The sequence below is a fragment of the Echeneis naucrates genome, chromosome 21 (genome assembly GCF_900963305.1).
Source record: "Echeneis naucrates chromosome 21, fEcheNa1.1, whole genome shotgun sequence".
Lineage (NCBI taxonomy): Eukaryota > Metazoa > Chordata > Actinopteri > Carangiformes > Echeneidae > Echeneis > Echeneis naucrates.
In genome coordinates, this window is record NC_042531.1 from 7,178,241 (window position 1) to 7,198,113 (window position 19,873).

Here is a 19,873-nt window from a genome sequence, read left to right on the forward strand (position 1 = left end):
ACACCATCTGATTATCTGGTTTATAGATCAATCAGTTTACTATTAAGAGTCGCTAATGAAATCTAAAAGTTGTGCAGCTGTAAAATCACATCACATTATAACATATCTGACTAAAAGGGGAAGTGATGTGTGTGTACCCAGACACAAAACACACAGACAGATTCTTTTGGAACATGTTTTATTATCAAGAAATTCAGGTTTAGTTCTCCTTCTCCTGGACGGTCTTTGTTCCACGCAGTCTGCCTGTGCGACGGGCAGCGATAAGACCGACCTTGCGACCAGCAGGTGCATCCCTCCTGATTGTTGAGGGTTTGCCGATGTGCTGATGGTTACCACCACCGAAGGGATGCTCAACAGGCTGCAGGGAGAGAGAAAAGGGGTCAGTCTGAGGAACCTGGGCATGTTTTCACACTGAGACAGGCTGCGACTTCGTCCCCCCCCCCCTTCAGGGTCATGGATGGACTTGTGTCTCGCCTTCAGGGATCTTTTTTTTGAAGCTGGTGTATAAAAAACTCCAAACCCCAGATTGCATCATATTAAATATCTTAACACCAACAAGATTTCACCACCTAATGTTTTCATTAGACTCCATCTCAGCCGCTGATGTCCATTTGATAATTATGATACATTTTTACAAACTGCTTCACACATTGAGAAGTAAAAGAACTTAATGTGGTTTTCTAAGATGTAGACATACAAAAATGCAATCAGAAAACTCTAATGGCCTCAGGACTCTCCTGTCAGTGCCACCTTGTTGGAAACATTTGCTATCAAACAAAACTAATGACAGACTTATGTTATTAGGTTACTTAGGTTATTAGCTATAATGTTAAAAACCTCCCAAAGTGAATCAACAAACTGCTCAAATCTGCCAAAAAAAAGGAAAAGGAAAAAGAAACACAAGGCAACAGTTTTGCTTGTTTCAATCCATTAACAATATAGTTGAATTGCTTGTCTGTTGATTAACTTAATGTTGCAGTGCTACAAGCTGATTATTCTAAGCAGACACCAGACAATAAACCACCTCACACATTCACATCGTCTGGCAACTTTCTAAAACATTAGTGTATATTGTTTTTGTCATCATCTCTTTAAACAGAAAATCGATTTTTTGTCTCTGCTTCCCCAGCAGATTAACTTCCGCTTCTTTTCCTTATTTATAGTGAATTACTTAAATCCCTCATGATGAAACTTTTTTCCTCCAAGTGCTACAAAAATGTCCTACAAGTAAAACAACCTCATTGGATCAGCACATCTACTCCCAGATTTAGTAAAAAGAATATGGAAAAGGAATAAAACAGTTTTAGTCTCTTCACTTACGTTCATAGCCACACCACGGACACGAGGCCAGCAGTTCCTCTTGGCCTTGTACTTATGGTAAGCACGACCAGCCTTCAGGATGGGCTTGTCAATACGACCACCTCCAGCAACAACACCTTCAACAAACAGGACAGAGCTGCTCAGGTTGTGCACCAATACAACCAAACCCTTTAGTTCAGAGGCTGAACATGACCAGTGCAAGGACTGAAGTATCTGAGGTCCTTACCAACAACAGCTCTGTTGGCTGAGGAGATTACTTTCTTGGAGCCTGAGGGCAGCTTCACTCTGGACTTCTTGGTCTCAGGGTTGTGGGAGATGACTGTGGCGTAGTTTCCTGAAGCGCGGGCCAGCTTGCCTCGGTCACCAGGTTTCTCCTCAAGGCAGCAGATGATGGTACCCTCAGGCATTGTGCCAACGGGCAGGACATTACCGATGTTGAGCTGAGCTGTGGGATTAAAGGTCATGAGCATAGGCTTCACTCTGACTCAAAGGTCCATTGAGCAATGTGACCCAAATTTTAATCAATTGCAGGCGCGGCATTTGGCTAAACCTGCTTATCTAAAATTTCAGCCAAAACTACTGTGCTGTCCCCACAACTTTCAATGTCACATATTTGAAATGGCAAAATATAAAAACTGGACAAGAGAGGGCAGCAGTTAATGAATATCAATTAACTAGCCATTATATAACACACACTGGCAAAAGTACATGTTAATATCTGTGAGCACATGGGACATCACTAAAAGTTGTCACTTTGGCCAATCCCCAAATCATAATCAACACAACAACAAATTTTCATATTTAAAACCCCAGTGGCATTAAGTGTACATACTAAATATTCACAGCATACCAATACAGCAGGTGCATTATTAGATAAATATATAGAGGCAAATATAAGACCTCAAATTCAACAAATGTGTCTAGTTGTCTGTATATTTTATGCAGCTGGTGCACCAGAAGCTGTTAGGTTTATACATCAACACTGAAGGACTCCTAAACATCCTGAACAAATACTAAGTTGTGATCAGAGCGACAACAGGATGTAATTTAGCCTGCTAAAGCTTTGATCTACTTTGACTTTCATACCCTTCTTGCCGCAGTAGATGAACTGCCCAGTGTGGATGCCCTCAGCGGCGATGAAGAGCTCTGTCCTCTTCTTGAAGCGGTATGGGTCACGGAAGACCACTTTGGCCAGGGGAGCACCACGGCCGGGGTCATGGATAATATCCTGAGAGAGGAGAAAACAAGACAAATTCAATGTTAATACACTCAAATTATGTGATATTCACCTTCCATCAAAATAAGTCACAGGTCCTAACTCACCTTCACAATCCCCTTGATGTAACCATGGCGTTCAGCAAAGTCAACGTGACGGAGTCTAGCAGCACCTTTTCTGTGCTTAACGTGGGCTTTGAACACGGAGCCCGCACCTTTTCTCTGTCCCCTGATTACACGTCCCATCGTGTACTGAAACAGACAACACTGTGTTATTTCAAGGCTCCTCCAGCTTCAAAATGTGTACTTAAGCCTATAATGAGAAGCCTGAAATTTGCCAGGTGAATGAATTTGACTTATTAAACTACTTTCCTGCCATTAATCACAAATACTCCAAATAATACAGAACCCTGGAAAAAAAACCTAGCCCTGTGTGCATTGGTCCTGGGCAAGATCCTCAAATACTTATTTAGGTGAAGGATGTTTGACAAACACATCAAAAGCCTTAGATAATAAATAACAAATAAACATGGTGGCTGTAGTACAGATTTAAATGACTTGGTGGTGATTCTTAGCTTTGGGGCCTGTGGATAACAGTAGATGGCTTATTTATCTGACCTGTAGAGTGAAATCAGCTAAAAGTGACAGAAAGTAAAAACACATGTCCAAGTCAGACTAAGTTGTCAGCTAACTTGCTAGGCTAACTAGCATGCTAGCTCCGCAGCTTATCGATGGTCACTTCGATTTCCGCTAGTTTCTATTTACCGAGTAACACCGTGACATGTTAATAAAGCAGACAGTTTTGGACCACATTAACGCAAATACAGCTTCTCTAAGCGGCTCATGTCAGACAGAGCTGGCCGGTGTGGAGGGACCGGCCTCCGGAGCCGCTTCACACCATCTCTGCGCCATCTCACCAAAGAGACACACAACCATTAAAACGTCCAATCACTCATCTGCCGGCAAAATGCTCAGCGGATCTTAGTGGCACACATTTGCAGCACATGTAGAAATGTTTCATTAGAGCGGATGATCAGAGAAAATGGAGATTTAGAGCAGATTTAAAGAAGCGAATCAGACAGTCGGTGTCCTACCTAAACTCCGCTGACGGAAAGAGGAAGAGCAAAGGCAAATCACAGGTTTTCTTCCGGAGAAACAACCGCGGGGGGTGATGGGAGTTGTAGTCAAAGGGGGACAGTATCTGGGTCGAGACGCGTTCAGGAAGGGAAAGACTTGAAAAAATAAATTGAGATAAGAAGATGGAGAAGACGAAAGTCAGATTCTAATTGTTTGTGACAAATGTTATTGTTATTATTATTTTTTTTTCCACAATAAAGCAAATCTGTTTCAGGATGGTGAGATATCATGATAGCCCACAGCCTAAGCAATAATAATTTAAAATTTTTGTTTGTAAAATTTTGTTTTATTTTTTAATTGATTAATTATTTTATGACAGAAAATATTGGATATTGTGTGTCTTTAAATAGCTTGCTATGTCTTTGAAACCCTAAACATTCAGCCAAGCCCCAATTCTAAGGGCCGAAATCTAACAAGGAACTCTAATCCTGAAAAATACTCAAGTTAAACAAATACATCCTGAATTATAGGTAGACACTCTTTTTTAAACAAACATATCTAATAAGGAATGTGTCTTTTTTAAGTAAGAGTCATGAACCTGTAATTCTCATCACATACACAGTTTAGACATTCAGGGCCGCTGCAGCCAATCCAAGTTGACACCGGGCCCAGCGAGCAGATGTATTTCAGAGCCAGCACACCCAGAAAATGACCTACAACCCACAGGACCGGGAATCGAACCCGGAACCTTCCTCTGCTGATGCAGCGGGGATGACCGCCACACCTTCCTGCAGGTGCAATCAGGCCAATCACATGGTCAAGGTGTTCTTTCTGCACATGCGCAGAGCTGATCGGAAGTCCTCCTATAAGTATCAGTGGGCAGCGTCAGATGGCGGTCAGTGTACCTGCCGACTGAGGCCAGAGGGCTAATATCTGAGGAATAACCCTTTTTTAAGTGAACTTACTCTGCTGACAGCGGCCTTGGGTGAGTCGAGTTTGCATTTTCCTCTTTAAAACAGCCCGTAAAGTCACAAAGGTTGGAGTTTGTAAGAGGCACATTTTCTTTTTGGGTAGCAAGTTGCCTCATTTAACTAGCTGGCGATTCAGCCGCCTGAGGAAATCAATTAAGGAGGGCAGTTCTCCTTTCTTTCACTTTGACTCAAACTGCTGCAAAAATCATTGAAAGGTGTTCATAAAGTCCAGGTTTGGTGACTCGGACAGTTTAACGACTTCGTGTTACTTTGGCAAAGCAGAAACTTTTAGTTGGCTCACGGAGGGTGTGTTTACAGCCGTGTACGTCATCTGTCTGGCGGGCTCAACTTAAAAATACTGAGCCCTTTTAGTCGAAATGGGCCCGCAAGGCCTCCGTCCGTTATGACGGCAATGCGGACTAAAAATTGTACATTTGAAACACACCTGTGGAATTTACCTGCACGTTTTTAAACATTGGACTCGGTCGTGTTGTTTCTCCCTCTCTCTGACTTGAAGTGCGATTTTTTTTTATTATTATTATTTTTTTTTTTGCAAATGCTTGATAAGACCTGTTTCTCTCAGGGTGAAGACTCACGTCAATTGGCATTTATATTTATTGTATTTCTTTTATATAATTATACTAATGGAAGAGAGTAAAACTATCAATGCATTTCATTACCCCTTTAAAAGTCCCTTAAAGATATTTTCAGCACACTCAATTCTTATGTTATTATCGTGGCTCTGTATGATGTTTCAGACATGTAGTCTTTACCCAGGAAAGCCAATTTTAATGGAAAAGAAAAATCAAAGAAGCCCCTACAGGTTGGTGGAACTGAACTCGTTTCTTCTTTCGTTTTCTCTGCACCAGTAACATTATGTCAGACAGATATTTCCAGGACAGATTCCATTCCCAATATGACTGTGAGGCACCAATAACTTTGTTCAGACTCTGTATGGACCGTGCGGTTTGTGGTCCAGTTAACATACAGTTGTTGCTAAATTGTGTGCAATGCCGATCGCTGATTGTTCATTGTTATGTGAACTTTGTCAGCTAAAGTAGACTCTAGATTTTTCAGATTTCTTTAAAAGAGAAAATTTATTTGAAATAAGTCTACTAAACTGACGTTGTTGGTTGTTATTCCTGATGGAAGCTGCTTCCCTTTTTTACTTTATATTTATTGAAGTGCTCTACAGTTAACTTAGTCTGCAGGAGATCTGCTGTGAAGTGTGTTCAGCTCTCTTTTTCACAAAGTTGACCAACATGTGGCTGTTGAATGAAAAAGAAGCATGTTGTTTTCAATTTATCTCAAGAATTTTAAACTGAGGTTTGACACTGCATTTTTTGTTTTAGCTGAAGTGTCTTCATTAATGTAATTCTTCATGCTCTCGACCATTCTTGAAAAATTTATAATCAGTCTGATTTCTGCTGTGGCTGCTTCCCACAGAACTGAAAATGAGTAGCTTACTTTCTCTTCTCTTGCTGGATGGTGCTGCAAAAATATTCTGTAGACAAGAGCTCATCAGAATTTGAGAAATCATTATTTTAATGTTGACCGCTGTTTTTATCCTGTTCTGTGCTGAACAACCAGCATCTATAATTGCAGAGTTTCTGATGACGGGGACTGTGTCTGCGCTCTCACATTAAACGTGTAATGGAAATAACTTCTGTCTTTGCGGGTTCTTTTTACATGTAGAAGTTTGTGTAAATATTTGCAGGGAATTACTGCTGATTACTTTCTCAAAGGAAACAGAAAGTTTTCATAATTAAGAAACAAATATTGTTCTGGTGGTAGAAACTTTTTGATGGCATGAAGCTGCAAAGTGGTGATCTGCATCTGGTTGTGAAATGAGCCAAGCAAGTAACGACGATGGAATTGTGTTGTTAACGCATGTTTTATTATGTTATGTTATCGAAATCACACAGAGGAAACTGGAAATGAAATGCTGCTGAAACAGTATTGTTCCCCCTCCAGATCAATAGGTGGCAGCAACAGGAGGGTCGATTACTCATCCAGAGCAGGCAAAGAAACAGGAAGTGTTTGTCACGTGGGAGGGTAAAATCTGATTTGAGTTTTCGATATTTTCTTTGATTTTTCAAGTTTCTTCCAGTCTGATGTGGTTTTGTTTCTCTTGAACTTGTATTTGGACTGCGGCTTGTTTTTTAGAAGGAAAAACGGATGAAATCGATGTCTCTAAGTCAGATTTTGTTGCGGAAGTGCAGCATTGCATGCTGGGAAACACAAATATCAAATTGAAGATGAAATAAATGAGATAAGAATGAAATGTGTCGCTCCGTATTGTCTGCAGTGACTTTGTACACATCCACAGCCCCTGTAGACTGCGGCTCTGTTGGCTGCTGTGAGTCATGGGCACCATGAGTGGAGATGGTTTGTCGGTGACAGAGACCCCCTCAGTGTGATGTACAACTCATACTTACCTGGCAGGGGAGATACCATGATCAAGAAGGTGGTTCACCCAGGGCGAGGCTCAGCCATTGCACTCCGGTTGTGCTGACCCCTGCGAATTCCCCAAATGTGGGAATCTCGACTGCATAGTTTCTGGTAGTGGGGGACTGCGTTCGCGCTCTCCCCTGATCAAGTGTTCAAAGGAAACATGTGGATTAATATGGAAGAAGTCAAAGTGAGGAGGAGCGGAGAAAATATTCTTTAAGTGCTGCTTCTTTCACAGAACGTGTGTCAGAAGCCCAAATCTTACCGTTTCTATAACTGAAGTTCAGATGTTGTTGAAAGTTAAACTATTTACCCAGATAATTTTTTTTTAAATTAAAAGTCCTATTTTTTTTTCTGGGAATCACACGTTATCATTAAGTAATACTTGTTGTTATTACATCTGTATGACGTTTTTGTGCACGCGAGGAGGTTGTGTTTTGACGTTACTGGCTGTTATTGGAGGAAGGAGTGTCATGTGACCAGGAAGCAGCGTTTGCTTTGTGTCCTGGGAAGGAAGTGTGTTGTCTTCACCGTCATATTTGGAAATGAGACAAAAGTTACAACTAATCAGGGTTTGAAATTAAAGAGTTTTTTTTCGTGACATTTCTCAGATTTAAAGTGAAATGTCACTTCATTTTTCATGTTTCTCAGCCATTCTTTAAAGGTGGAATTTCAATATCACTAATTTCTGCTGCTGTCTGCCACAGAACTGTAAAGCTTAGTAAGAACTGCAAAGGCCTGTTGGTCCTTCAGAGGATGTTGTGATATATGACAGGACGGTGTATAACAGAAATGAAGTGGAGTCACAGTCTGATGGAGCTGCGTCCGTTCTCACTTTATGTTGTTTTCAATGCTCTACAGTTAACTTAGTCTGCAGCAGGTCTGCTGTGGAGTGTGTTCAGCTCTCTTTCTCACAAAGTTCACCAACACGTGGCTGTCGAGTGAAACCGAAGCGCGTTGTTTTCAATTTAGATCAACAATTTTGAAGTGCGATTTTAGACTGCAGTTTGTGTTTTAGCTTCACTTCATCAGTCTGATTTGTGCTGTGGCTGCTTCCTACAGAACTGTAAACAAAAAGTTCCTGTGATATGAATTGAACTGGAGGTCTCTCTGTCTTAAGTAATCAATACTTAAAGATGCACTGTTATTACATCTGTATGACGTTTTTGTGCACGAGAGGAGGTTGTGTTGTCATATTGTCATATTTGGAAATGAGACAAAAGTTACAACTAATCAGGGTTTGAAATTAAAGAGTTTTTTTTCGTGACATTTCTCAGATTTAAAGTGAAATGTCACTTCATTTTTCATGTTTCTCAGCCATTCTTTAAAGGTGGAATTTCAATATCACTAATTTCTGCTGCTGTCTGCCATAGAGCTGTAAAGCTTAGTAAGAACTGCAAAGGCCTGTTGGTCCTTCAGAGGATGTTGTGATATATGACAGGACGGTGTAATAAACAATAACACGAAACTAGACCAACATCAGGTTGGTGTACTCCTTATATACGAAACAGACAATGTGTTGTAGAAGAGTTTGTCTTTGAACACGTTTAGGGACCCTGCTGTAGAAGCAGGATATCAAAAATTGGAGTAATCTCTTGTTGTTCCTCTCCACGGAAATCTTTAGTAAAAGGCGAAAGATTTATACGATCTGAAGAGAAACAAGAGTTTGACTCCGCTCCTGTTTCAGACTCCTTCCTGTTGCGGGGACGCGCACTTCACTGCTGGTGTTTTATTAACCTATTCATAAATTACAATGAAACACACGTCTTAAACACAGTCCCTCATAAAAATGTCGAATTTGACCCCGTTAACTTTAATATTTTAGTCAGACATTTTCAGAAAAACGTCCGTTTTCTTTCGTTCTACCTCTGACGCAATGCATGATGGGATTGGAGATTTTGGTTTAAAAAAGTTGAGTCATTTTCTTTCAATTCAAACAAAAAATTATCTTCGAATCAAAAGTGATAAATTGTTAGCGACAGGGTCGATTTTCGGATCGATCAGAGCTTTAGGGGTGCTGAGCACTCCGTGCTGGGTGGCAGGCAAGATACATTTCACTGTTTTGTACATCTTAATGCGTTTTGGGCCATCATTTCCACATTTATGAAAGAAAAGCATAACCCAATTTGGGTAGAGAAAACACTATGACGAAACCAACAGGTCTAAGAAAAGTTATTCAAATGCTGAGCTACAGCAAAAGAGGAATGGATTGGACTCATAAAAGAAATGTATAACATAGAAAAGCAGACTTTATCCCTGAACCTATGCATGGACAAATTTACAAAGTTCTACAGGAAGACAACTTATTTTGATACAGCAGCTCATCAACAACAACACATACACAGTATATATGTATGTTTCTGGAGAAAAACAATCCTCTATAGCGAGAACCAAAAATACCAAAAATGGACCCGAGTCTTATTTTTGGGCTTTTATTTGAAATGCAATGCACAACATGAGAAACGCATGAATTAATTCTGCTATTTTCTTTCTTGTCTGTATTATATAATAATAGACACATCAATAAAATTAAACTTCTCAAAAGAATAAAGTGCGTGAACTCGCCAAAATAATCATGCTAATAATAAATAAATAAATAATTAAAAGGGAAGCAACCCTGCCTAAGGTACAATGTTGACTGACCACCTGTAGCGTTTAATGGCAAGAAAAAACGTCAGCTAACTCCTACCTCACAACATAAACAGTGATCTACGATTCAGTGCAGCTGAAATAGGACTGGTGATGATAATGTGTTGGTATTGAGTGGTAGAAGTAAAGAAATATGTCACATATCCTGGTTTAGGCCAGGCACCACTCACACATCACACTTTGGAAGGGCTTTGTGAACGCTGTCTGCAGACGAAGCGCTCAGAGCCGAGAATGGGGTGGATCAAACCATTTTCGAAGCTTGGGGGGGGGTCGTTACTCTATTTTTGTTTAAAATTTTACGTTTAAACCATATCATTGCGTGGTTTTGACATTTTTTTTCAGCTTATTAAACATGGATATATAGTAAAAATGTCTTAAATCGAAAACGAGCTAGAAACGCCTTTGGTTAGCGAAGAGGTTTGACGTGATGACGTTACTGGCTGTTATTGGAGGAAGGAGTGTCATGTGACCAGGAAGCATCGTTTGCTTTGTGTCGGTGGTTTTGTCTCTGAAAAAACAGACTCGGCCCTCTGAATGAGCGGGTCGGTGCAGAGAAACAGTCGGTTACCTCCGACAGCTGGTCGGTATCGCTTCTCGGCCTTTTGGCTAAGATCAAGTGTAGTATCTGTTCTTATCAGTTTAATATCTGATACGTCCCCTACCCGGGGACCATATATTAAATTGATTTTTGGAACAGGGAGATGGAATAGGGGCTTGCTCCGTCCACTCCACGCATCGACCTGGTATTGCAGTATCTCCAGGAACGGTGCACCCCCTCTGAGTGTATAACAGAAATGAAGTGGAGTCACAGTCTGATGGAGCTGCGTCCGTTCTCACTTTATGTTGTTTTCAATGCTCTACAGTTAACTTAGTCTGCAGCAGGTCTGCTGTGGAGTGTGTTCAGCTCTCTTTCTCACAAAGTTCACCAACACGTGGCTGTCGAGTGAAAACGAAGCGCGTTGTTTTCAATTTAGATCAACAATTTTGAAGTGCGATTTTAGACTGCAGTTTGTGTTTTAGCTTCACTTCATCAGTCTGATTTGTGCTGTGGCTGCTTCCTACAGAACTGAAAATGAAAAGTTCCTGTGATATGAATTGAACTGGAGGTCTCTCTGTCTTAAGTAATCAATACTTAAAGATGCACTGTTATTACATCTGTATGACGTTTTTGTGCACAAGAGGAGGTTGTGTTTTCATATTGTCATATTTGGAAATGAGACAAAAGTTACAACTAATCAGGGTTTGAAATTCAAGAGTTTTTTTCGTGAGATTTCTCATATTTAAAGTGAAATGTCACTTCATTTTTCATGTTTCTCAGCCATTCTTTGAAACAAACAAAAAATATATGCAAATCACACATCTTTTTGTAGTTGTCTCAAGTAGTAGTAGTATAGTAGCTAACAAATTTCAATTTGTTTTCAATTTAGATCAACAATTTTGATAATTTCTCTGATTTAAAATGAAATGTCACTTCATTTTTCATGTTTCTAAGCCATTCTTTGAAGGTGGAACTTCAATATCACTAATTTCTGCTGCTGTCTGCCACAGAACTGTAAAGCTTAGTAAGAACTGCAAAGGCCTGTTGGTCCTTCAGAGGATGTTGTGATATATGACAGGACGGTGTAATTAACAATAACACGAAACTAGACCAACATCAGGTTGGTGTACTCCTTATATATGAAACAGACAATGTGTTGTAGAAGAGTTTGTCTTTGAACACGTTTAGGGACCCTGCTGTAGAAGCAGGATATCAAAAATTGGAGTAATCTCTTGTTGTTCCTCTCCACGGAAATCTTTAGTAAAAGGCGAAAGATTTATACGATCTGAAGAGAAACAAGAGTTTGACTCCGCTCGTCTTTCAGACTCCTTCCTGTTGCGGGGACGCGCACTTCACTGCTGGTGTGTTTGACGCAATGCATCATGGGATTGGAGTCTTTGGTTTTTCGGTGCTCCAGTGTTTTGTTTTGTTTTTTTTTTTTCAATTCAGCAAATCACACATCTTTTTGTATTTTTCTCAAGTACTTGTATTTCTGAGTTGTTCTCATTCACAGCTAATTGTACTCCGTCTTTCTTTCTGTTTTTGTCTCATCGGTGTGCTCTGTGATGATTTCTGTCTCTCGGAGTCATGTTGTCAGTGAACCAGACTCGGCCTCTGAATTTGCGGGTCTATTGTTCTATAGTTGTTTAGTTTCTGATGACGGGGACTGTGTCTGCGCTCTCACATTAAACGTGTAATGGAAATAACTTCTGTCTTTGCGGGTTCTTTTTACATGTAGAAGTTTGTGTAAATATTTGCAGGGAATTACTGCTGATTACTTTCTCAAAGGAAACAGAAAGTTTTCATAATTAAGAAACAAATATTGTTCTGGTGGTAGAAACTTTTTGATGGCATGAAGCTGCAACATGTTGATCTGCATCTGGTTGTGAAATGAACCAAGTAACTGAGTGAGATGATGGAAATGAAATGTTTTACTGTCACATGGGAGGGTAAAATCTGATTTGAGATTTTGGTATTTTCTTTGAATTGTCAAGTTTCTTCCAGTCTGATGTGGTTTTGTTTCTCTTGAATTTGTAGTTGGACTGCAGCTCATTTTTAGAAGGTAAAACGGATGAAATTGATCTTTTCAAGTCAGCCTTTGTTGTGGAAGTGCAGCACTGCATGCGGGCAAACACAAATATCAAATTGAAGATGAAATAAATGAGATAAGAATGAAATGTGTCGCTCCGTATTGTCTGCAGTGACTTTGTACACATCCACAGCCCCTGTAGACTGCGGCTCTGTTGGCTGCTGTGAGTCATGGGCACCATGAGTGGAGATGGTTTGTCGGTGACAGAGACCCCCTCAGTGTGATGTACAACTCATACTTACCTGGCAGGGGAGATACCATGATCAAGAAGGTGGTTCACCCAGGGCGAGGCTCAGCCATTGCACTCCGGTTGTGCTGACCCCTGCGAATTCCCCAAATGTGGGAATCTCGACTGCATAATTTCTGGTAGTGGGGGACTGCGTTCGCGCTCTCCCCTGATCAAGTGTTCAAAGGAAACATGTGGATTAATATGGAAGAAGTCAAAGTGAGGAGGAGCGGAGAAAATATTCTTTAAGTGCTGCTTCTTTCACAAAACGTGTGTCAGAAGCCCAAATCTTACCGTTTCCATAACTGAAGTTCAGATGTTGTTGAAAGTTAAACTATTTACCCAGATAATTTTTTTTTTAAATTAAAAGTCCTATTTTTTTTCTGGGAATCACACGTTATCATTAAGTAATACTTGTTGTTATTACATCTGTATGACGTTTTTGTGCACGCGAGGAGGTTGTGTTTTGACGTTACTGGCTGTTATTGGAGGAAGGAGTGTCATGTGACCATGAAGCATCGTTTGCTTTGTGTCGGTGGTTTTGTCTCTGAAAAAACAGACTCGGCCCTCTGAATGAGCGGGTCGGTGCAGAGAAACAGTCGGTTGCCTCCGACAGCTGGTCGGTATCGCTTCTCGGCCTTTTGGCTAAGATCAAGTGTAGTATCTGTTCTTATCAGTTTAATATCTGATACGTCCCCTACCCGGGGACCATATATTAAATTGATTTTTGGAACAGGGAGATGGAATAGGGGCTTGCTCCGTCCACTCCACGCATCGACCTGGTATTGCAGTATCTCCAGGAACGGTGCACCCCCTCTGAGTGTATAACAGAAATGAAGTGGAGTCACAGTCTGATGGAGCTGCGTCCGTTCTCACTTTATGTTGTTTTCAATGCTCTACAGTTAACTTAGTCTGCAGCAGGTCTGCTGTGGAGTGTGTTCAGCTCTCTTTCTCACAAAGTTCACCAACACGTGGCTGTCGAGTGAAAACGAAGCGCGTTGTTTTCAGTTTAGCTCAAGAATCTCACTTCAATCTTGAACTGAGATTTCAGACTGCAGTTTGTGTTTTAGCTTCACTTCATCAGTCTGATTTGTGCTGTGGCTGCTTCCTACAGAACTGTAAACGAAAAGTTCCTGTGATATGAATTGAACTGGAGGTCTCTCTGTCTTAAGTAATCAATACTTAAAGATGCACTGTTATTACATCTGTATGACGTTTTTGTGCACGAGAGGAGGTTGTGTTGTCATATTGTCATATTTGGAAATGAGACAAAAGTTACAACTAATCGGGGTTTGAAATTAAAGAAGTTTTTTTTTCGTGACATTTCTCAGATTTAAAGTGAAATGTCACTTCATTTTTCATGTTTCTCAGCCATTCTTTAAAGGTGGAACTTCAATATCACTAATTTCTGCTGCTGTCTGCCACAGAACTGTAAAGCTTAGTAAGAACTGCAAAGGACCGTTGGTCCTTCAGAGGATGTTGTGATATATGACAGGACGGTGTAATAAACAATAACACGAAACTAGACCAACATCAGGTTGGTGTACTCCTTATATATGAAACAGACAATGTGTTGTAGAAGAGTTTGTCTTTGAACACGTTTAGGGACCCTGCTGTAGAAGCAGGATATCAAAAATTGGAGTAATCTCTTGTTGTTCCTCTCCACGGAAATCTTTAGTAAAAGGCGAAAGATTTATACGATCTGAAGAGAAACAAGAGTTTGACTCCGCTCGTCTTTCAGACTCCTTCCTGTTGCGGGGACGCGCACTTCACTGCTGGTGTGTTTGACGCAATGCATCATGGGATTGGAGTCTTTGGTTTTTCGGTGCTCCAGTGTTTTGTTTTGTTTTTTTTTTTTTCAATTCAGCAAATCACACATCTTTTTGTATTTTTCTCAAGTACTTGTATTTCTGAGTTGTTCTCATTCACAGCTAATTGTACTCCGTCTTTCTTTCTGTTTTTGTCTCATCGGTGTGCTCTGTGATGATTTCTGTCTCTCGGAGTCATGTTGTCAGTGAACCAGACTCGGCCTCTGAATTTGCGGGTCTATTGTTCTATAGTTGTTTAGTTTCTGATGACGGGGACTGTGTCTGCGCTCTCACATTAAACGTGTAATGGAAATAACTTCTGTCTTTGCGGGTTCTTTTTACATGTAGAAGTTTGTGTAAATATTTGCAGGGAATTACTGCTGATTACTTTCTCAAAGGAAACAGAAAGTTTTCATAATTAAGAAACAAATATTGTTCTGGTGGTAGAAACTTTTTGATGGCATGAAGCTGCAACATGTTGATCTGCATCTGGTTGTGAAATGAACCAAGTAACTGAGTGAGATGATGGAAATGAAATATTTTACTGTCACATGGGAGGGTAAAATCTGATTTGAGATTTTGGTATTTTCTTTGAATTGTCAAGTTTCTTCCAGTCTGATGTGGTTTTGTTTCTCTTGAACTTGTAGTTGGACTGCAGCTCATTTTTAGCAGAAAGAACGGATGAAATTGATCTTTTCAAGTCAGCCTTTGTTGTGGAAGTGCAGCACTGCATGCGGGCAAACACAAATATCAAATTGAAGATGAAATAAATGAGATAAGAATGAAATGTGTCGCTCCGTATTGTCTGCAGTGACTTTGTACACATCCACAGCCCCTGTAGACTGCGGCTCTGTTGGCTGCTGTGAGTCATGGGCACCATGAGTGGAGATGGTTTGTCGGTGACAGAGGCCCCCTCAGTGTGATGTACAACTCATACTTACCTGGCAGGGGAGATACCATGATCAAGAAGGTGGTTCACCCAGGGCGAGGCTCAGCCATTGCACTCCGGTTGTGCTGACCCCTGCGAATTCCCCAAATGTGGGAATCTCGACTGCATAATTTCTGGTAGTGGGGGACTGCGTTCGCGCTCTCCCCTGATCAAGTGTTCAAAGGAAACATGTGGATTAATATGGAAGAAGTCAAAGTGAGGAGGAGCGGAGAAAATATTCTTTAAGTGCTGCTTCTTTCACAGAACGTGTGTCAGAAGCCCAAATCTTACCGTTTCTATAACTGAAGTTCAGATGTTGTTGAAAGTTAAACTATTTACCCAGATAATTTTTTTTTTAATTAAAAGTCCTATTTTTTTCTGGGAATCACACGTTATCATTAAGTAATACTTGTTGTTATTACATCTGTATGACGTTTTTGTGCACGCGAGGAGGTTGTGTTTTGACGTTACTGGCTGTTATTGGAGGAAGGAGTGTCATGTGACCATGAAGCAGCGTTTGCTTTGTGTCGGTGGTTTTGTCTCTGAAAAAACAGACTCGGCCCTCTGAATGAGCGGGTCGGTGCAGAGAAACAGTCGGTTACCTCCGACAGCTGGTCGGTATCGCTTCTCGGCCTTTTGGCTAAGATCAAGTGTAGTATCTGTTCTTATCAGTTTAATATCTGATACGTCCCCTACCCGGGGACCATATATTAAATTGATTTTTGGAACAGGGAGATGGAATAGGGGCTTGCTCCGTCCACTCCACGCATCGACCTGGTATTGCAGTATCTCCAGGAACGGTGCACCCCCTCTGAGTGTATAACAGAAATGAAGTGGAGTCACAGTCTGATGGAGCTGCGTCCGTTCTCACTTTATGTTGTTTTCAATGCTCTACAGTTAACTTAGTCTGCAGCAGGTCTGCTGTGGAGTGTGTTCAGCTCTCTTTCTCACAAAGTTCACCAACACGTGGCTGTCGAGTGAAAACGAAGCGCGTTGTTTTCAATTTAGCTCAAGAATCTCACTTCAATCTTCAAGTGAGATTTCAGACTGCAGTTTGTGTTTTAGCTTCACTTCATCAGTCTGATTTGTGCTGTGGCTGCTTCCTACAGAACTGTAAACGAAAAGTTCCTGTGATATGAATTGAACTGGAGGTCTCTCTGTCTTAAGTAATCAATACTTAAAGATGCACTGTTATTACATCTGTATGACGTTTTTGTGCACGAGAGGAGGTTGTGTTGTCATATTGTCATATTTGGAAATGAGACAAAAGTTACAACTAATCGGGGTTTGAAATTAAAGAAGTTTTTTTTCGTGACATTTCTCAGATTTAAAGTGAAATGTCACTTCATTTTTCATGTTTCTCAGCCATTCTTTAAAGGTGGAACTTCAATATCACTAATTTCTGCTGCTGTCTGCCACAGAACTGTAAAGCTTAGTAAGAACTGCAAAGGACCGTTGGTCCTTCAGAGGATGTTGTGATATATGACAGGACGGTGTAATAAACAATAACACGAAACTAGACCAACATCAGGTTGGTGTACTCCTTATATATGAAACAGACAATGTGTTGTAGAAGAGTTTGTCTTTGAACACGTTCAGGGACCCTGCTGTAGAAGCAGGATATCAAAAATTGGAGTAATCTCTTGTTGTTCCTCTCCACGGAAATCTTTAGTAAAAGGCGAAAGATTTATACGATCTGAAGAGAAACAAGAGTTTGACTCCGCTCGTCTTTCAGACTCCTTCCTGTTGCGGGGACGCGCACTTCACTGCTGGTGTGTTTGACGCAATGCATCATGGGATTGGAGTCTTTGGTTTTTCGGTGCTCCAGTGTTTTGTTTTGTTTTTTTTTTTTTCAATTCAGCAAATCACACATCTTTTTGTATTTTTCTCAAGTACTTGTATTTCTGAGTTGTTCTCATTCACAGCTAATTGTACTCCGTCTTTCTTTCTGTTTTTGTCTCATCGGTGTGCTCTGTGATGATTTCTGTCTCTCGGAGTCATGTTGTCAGTGAACCAGACTCGGCCTCTGAATTTGCGGGTCTATTGTTCTATAGTTGTTTAGTTTCTGATGACGGGGACTGTGTCTGCGCTCTCACATTAAACGTGTAATGGAAATAACTTCTGTCTTTGCGGGTTCTTTTTACATGTAGAAGTTTGTGTAAATATTTGCAGGGAATTACTGCTGATTACTTTCTCAAAGGAAACAGAAAGTTTTCATAATTAAGAAACAAATATTGTTCTGGTGGTAGAAACTTTTTGATGGCATGAAGCTGCAACATGTTGATCTGCATCTGGTTGTGAAATGAACCAAGTAACTGAGTGAGATGATGGAAATGAAATGTTTTACTGTCACATGGGAGGGTAAAATCTGATTTGAGATTTCGGTATTTTCTTTGAATTGTCAAGTTTCTTCCAGTCTGATGTGGTTTTGTTTCTCTTGAACTTGTAGTTGGACTGCAGCTCATTTTTAGAAGGTAAAGAACGGATGAAATTGATCTTTTCAAGTCAGCCTTTGTTGTGGAAGTGCAGCACTGCATGCGGGCAAACACAAATATCAAATTGAAGATGAAATAAATGAGATAAGAATGAAATGTGTCGCTCCGTATTGTCTGCAGTGACTTTGTACACATCCACAGCCCCTGTAGACTGCGGCTCTGTTGGCTGCTGTGAGTCATGGGCACCATGAGTGGAGATGGTTTGTCGGTGACAGAGGCCCCCTCAGTGTGATGTACAACTCATACTTACCTGGCAGGGGAGATACCATGATCAAGAAGGTGGTTCACCCAGGGCGAGGCTCAGCCATTGCACTCCGGTTGTGCTGACCCCTGCGAATTCCCCAAATGTGGGAATCTCGACTGCATAATTTCTGGTAGTGGGGGACTGCGTTCGCGCTCTCCCCTGATCAAGTGTTCAAAGGAAACATGTGGATTAATATGGAAGAAGTCAAAGTGAGGAGGAGCGGAGAAAATATTCTTTAAGTGCTGCTTCTTTCACAGAACGTGTGTCAGAAGCCCAAATCTTACCGTTTCTATAACTGAAGTTCAGATGTTGTTGAAAGTTAAACTATTTACCCAGATAATTTTTTTTTTAAATTAAAAGTCCTATTTTTTTCTGGGAATCACACGTTATCATTAAGTAATACTTGTTGTTATTACATCTGTATGACGTTTTTGTGCACGCGAGGAGGTTGTGTTTTGACGTTACTGGCTGTTATTGGAGGAAGGAGTGTCATGTGACCAGGAAGCAGCGTTTGCTTTGTGTCGGTGGTTTTGTCTCTGAAAAAACAGACTCGGCCCTCTGAATGAGCGGGTCGGTGCAGAGAAACAGTCGGTTACCTCCGACAGCTGGTCGGTATCGCTTCTCGGCCTTTTGGCTAAGATCAAGTGTAGTATCTGTTCTTATCAGTTTAATATCTGATACGTCCCCTACCCGGGGACCATATATTAAATTGATTTTTGGAACAGGGAGATGGAATAGGGGCTTGCTCCGTCCACTCCACGCATCGACCTGGTATTGCAGTATCTCCAGGAACGGTGCACCCCCTCTGAGTGTATAACAGAAATGAAGTGGAGTCACAGTCTGATGGAGCTGCGTCCGTTCTCACTTTATGTTGTTTTCAATGCTCTACAGTTAACTTAGTCTGCAGCAGGTCTGCTGTGGAGTGTGTTCAGCTCTCTTTCTCACAAAGTTCACCAACACGTGGCTGTCGAGTGAAAACGAAGCGCGTTGTTTTCAGTTTAGCTCAAGAATCTCACTTCAATCTTCAACTGAGATTTCAGACTGCAGTTTGTGTTTTAGCTTCACTTCATCAGTCTGATTTGTGCTGTGGCTGCTTCCTACAGAACTGTAAACGAAAAGTTCCTGTGATATGAATTGAACTGGAGGTCTCTCTGTCTTAAGTAATCAATACTTAAAGATGCACTGTTATTACATCTGTATGACGTTTTTGTGCACGAGAGGAGGTTGTGTTTTCATATTGTCATATTTGGAAATGAGACAAAGGTTACAACTAATCGGGGTTTGAAATTAAAGAAGTTTTTTTCGTGACATTTCTCAGATTTAAAGTGAAATGTCACTTCATTTTTCATGTTTCTCAGCCATTCTTTAAAGGTGGAACTTCAATATCACTAATTTCTGCTGCTGTCTGCAACAGAACTGTAAAGCTTAGTAAGAACTGCAAAGGCCTGTTGGTCCTTCAGAGGATGTTGTGATATATGACAGGACGGTGTAATAAACAATAACACGAAACTAGACCAACATCAGGTTCGTGTACTCCTTATATATGAAACAGACAATGTGTTGTAGAAGAGTTTGTCTTTGAACACGTTTAGGGATCCTGCTGTAGAAGCAGGATATCAAAAATTGGAGTAATCTCTTGTTGTTCCTCTCCACGGAAATCTTTAGTAAAAGGCGAAAGATTTATACGATCTGAAGAGAAACAAGAGTTTGACTCCGCTCGTCTTTCAGACTCCTTCCTGTTGCGGGGACGCGCACTTCACTGCTGGTGTGTTTGACGCAATGCATCATGGGATTGGAGTCTTTGGTTTTTCGGTGCTCCAGTGTTTTGTTTTGTTTTTTTTTTTTTCAATTCAGCAAATCAC

The 19,873-nt window shown here is 40.8% G+C and overlaps 1 protein-coding gene and 13 non-coding genes across 14 annotated transcripts; 8 read left to right on the top strand and 6 right to left on the bottom strand.

Annotated features, from left to right (window-relative positions):
• Positions 1–161: 161 nt before the first annotated feature.
• On the bottom strand, positions 162–3,658 carry rpl8 (ribosomal protein L8). The gene is made up of 6 exons (XM_029530000.1): positions 3,630–3,658; positions 2,644–2,787; positions 2,407–2,548; positions 1,547–1,765; positions 1,321–1,436; positions 162–358 (listed from the first exon to the last, which is right to left on the bottom strand). The coding sequence occupies exons 2-6, from the start codon at positions 2,779–2,781 to the stop codon at positions 200–202; spliced, it is 774 nt and encodes a 257-aa protein (XP_029385860.1). The 5' UTR covers positions 2,782–2,787; positions 3,630–3,658; the 3' UTR covers positions 162–199.
• Positions 3,659–7,013: 3,355 nt separating this feature from the next.
• Positions 7,014–7,177, top strand: LOC115035287 (U1 spliceosomal RNA). Its single transcript, XR_003840321.1, has one exon. It is a non-coding gene; the product is annotated as a U1 spliceosomal RNA (small nuclear RNA).
• Positions 7,178–8,587: 1,410 nt separating this feature from the next.
• LOC115035299 (U5 spliceosomal RNA) lies at positions 8,588–8,701 on the bottom strand. Its single transcript, XR_003840331.1, has one exon. It is a non-coding gene; the product is annotated as a U5 spliceosomal RNA (small nuclear RNA).
• Positions 8,702–10,269: 1,568 nt separating this feature from the next.
• LOC115035288 (U2 spliceosomal RNA) lies at positions 10,270–10,460 on the top strand. The gene has a single exon (XR_003840322.1). It is a non-coding gene; the product is annotated as a U2 spliceosomal RNA (small nuclear RNA).
• Positions 10,461–11,411: 951 nt separating this feature from the next.
• Positions 11,412–11,525, bottom strand: LOC115035300 (U5 spliceosomal RNA). The gene has a single exon (XR_003840332.1). It is a non-coding gene; the product is annotated as a U5 spliceosomal RNA (small nuclear RNA).
• Positions 11,526–12,544: 1,019 nt separating this feature from the next.
• LOC115035285 (U1 spliceosomal RNA) lies at positions 12,545–12,708 on the top strand. The gene has a single exon (XR_003840319.1). It is a non-coding gene; the product is annotated as a U1 spliceosomal RNA (small nuclear RNA).
• A 453-nt stretch (positions 12,709–13,161) lies between these two features.
• LOC115035290 (U2 spliceosomal RNA) lies at positions 13,162–13,352 on the top strand. Its single transcript, XR_003840323.1, has one exon. It is a non-coding gene; the product is annotated as a U2 spliceosomal RNA (small nuclear RNA).
• Positions 13,353–14,143: 791 nt separating this feature from the next.
• LOC115035302 (U5 spliceosomal RNA) lies at positions 14,144–14,257 on the bottom strand. Its single transcript, XR_003840333.1, has one exon. It is a non-coding gene; the product is annotated as a U5 spliceosomal RNA (small nuclear RNA).
• Positions 14,258–15,277: 1,020 nt separating this feature from the next.
• LOC115035298 (U1 spliceosomal RNA) lies at positions 15,278–15,441 on the top strand. The gene has a single exon (XR_003840330.1). It is a non-coding gene; the product is annotated as a U1 spliceosomal RNA (small nuclear RNA).
• A 451-nt stretch (positions 15,442–15,892) lies between these two features.
• On the top strand, positions 15,893–16,083 carry LOC115035291 (U2 spliceosomal RNA). Its single transcript, XR_003840324.1, has one exon. It is a non-coding gene; the product is annotated as a U2 spliceosomal RNA (small nuclear RNA).
• A 790-nt stretch (positions 16,084–16,873) lies between these two features.
• Positions 16,874–16,987, bottom strand: LOC115035303 (U5 spliceosomal RNA). Its single transcript, XR_003840334.1, has one exon. It is a non-coding gene; the product is annotated as a U5 spliceosomal RNA (small nuclear RNA).
• A 1,022-nt stretch (positions 16,988–18,009) lies between these two features.
• LOC115035310 (U1 spliceosomal RNA) lies at positions 18,010–18,173 on the top strand. Its single transcript, XR_003840340.1, has one exon. It is a non-coding gene; the product is annotated as a U1 spliceosomal RNA (small nuclear RNA).
• Positions 18,174–18,625: 452 nt separating this feature from the next.
• LOC115035292 (U2 spliceosomal RNA) lies at positions 18,626–18,816 on the top strand. The gene has a single exon (XR_003840325.1). It is a non-coding gene; the product is annotated as a U2 spliceosomal RNA (small nuclear RNA).
• Positions 18,817–19,605: 789 nt separating this feature from the next.
• LOC115035297 (U5 spliceosomal RNA) lies at positions 19,606–19,719 on the bottom strand. The gene has a single exon (XR_003840329.1). It is a non-coding gene; the product is annotated as a U5 spliceosomal RNA (small nuclear RNA).
• Between the last annotated feature and the right edge of the window lie 154 nt (positions 19,720–19,873).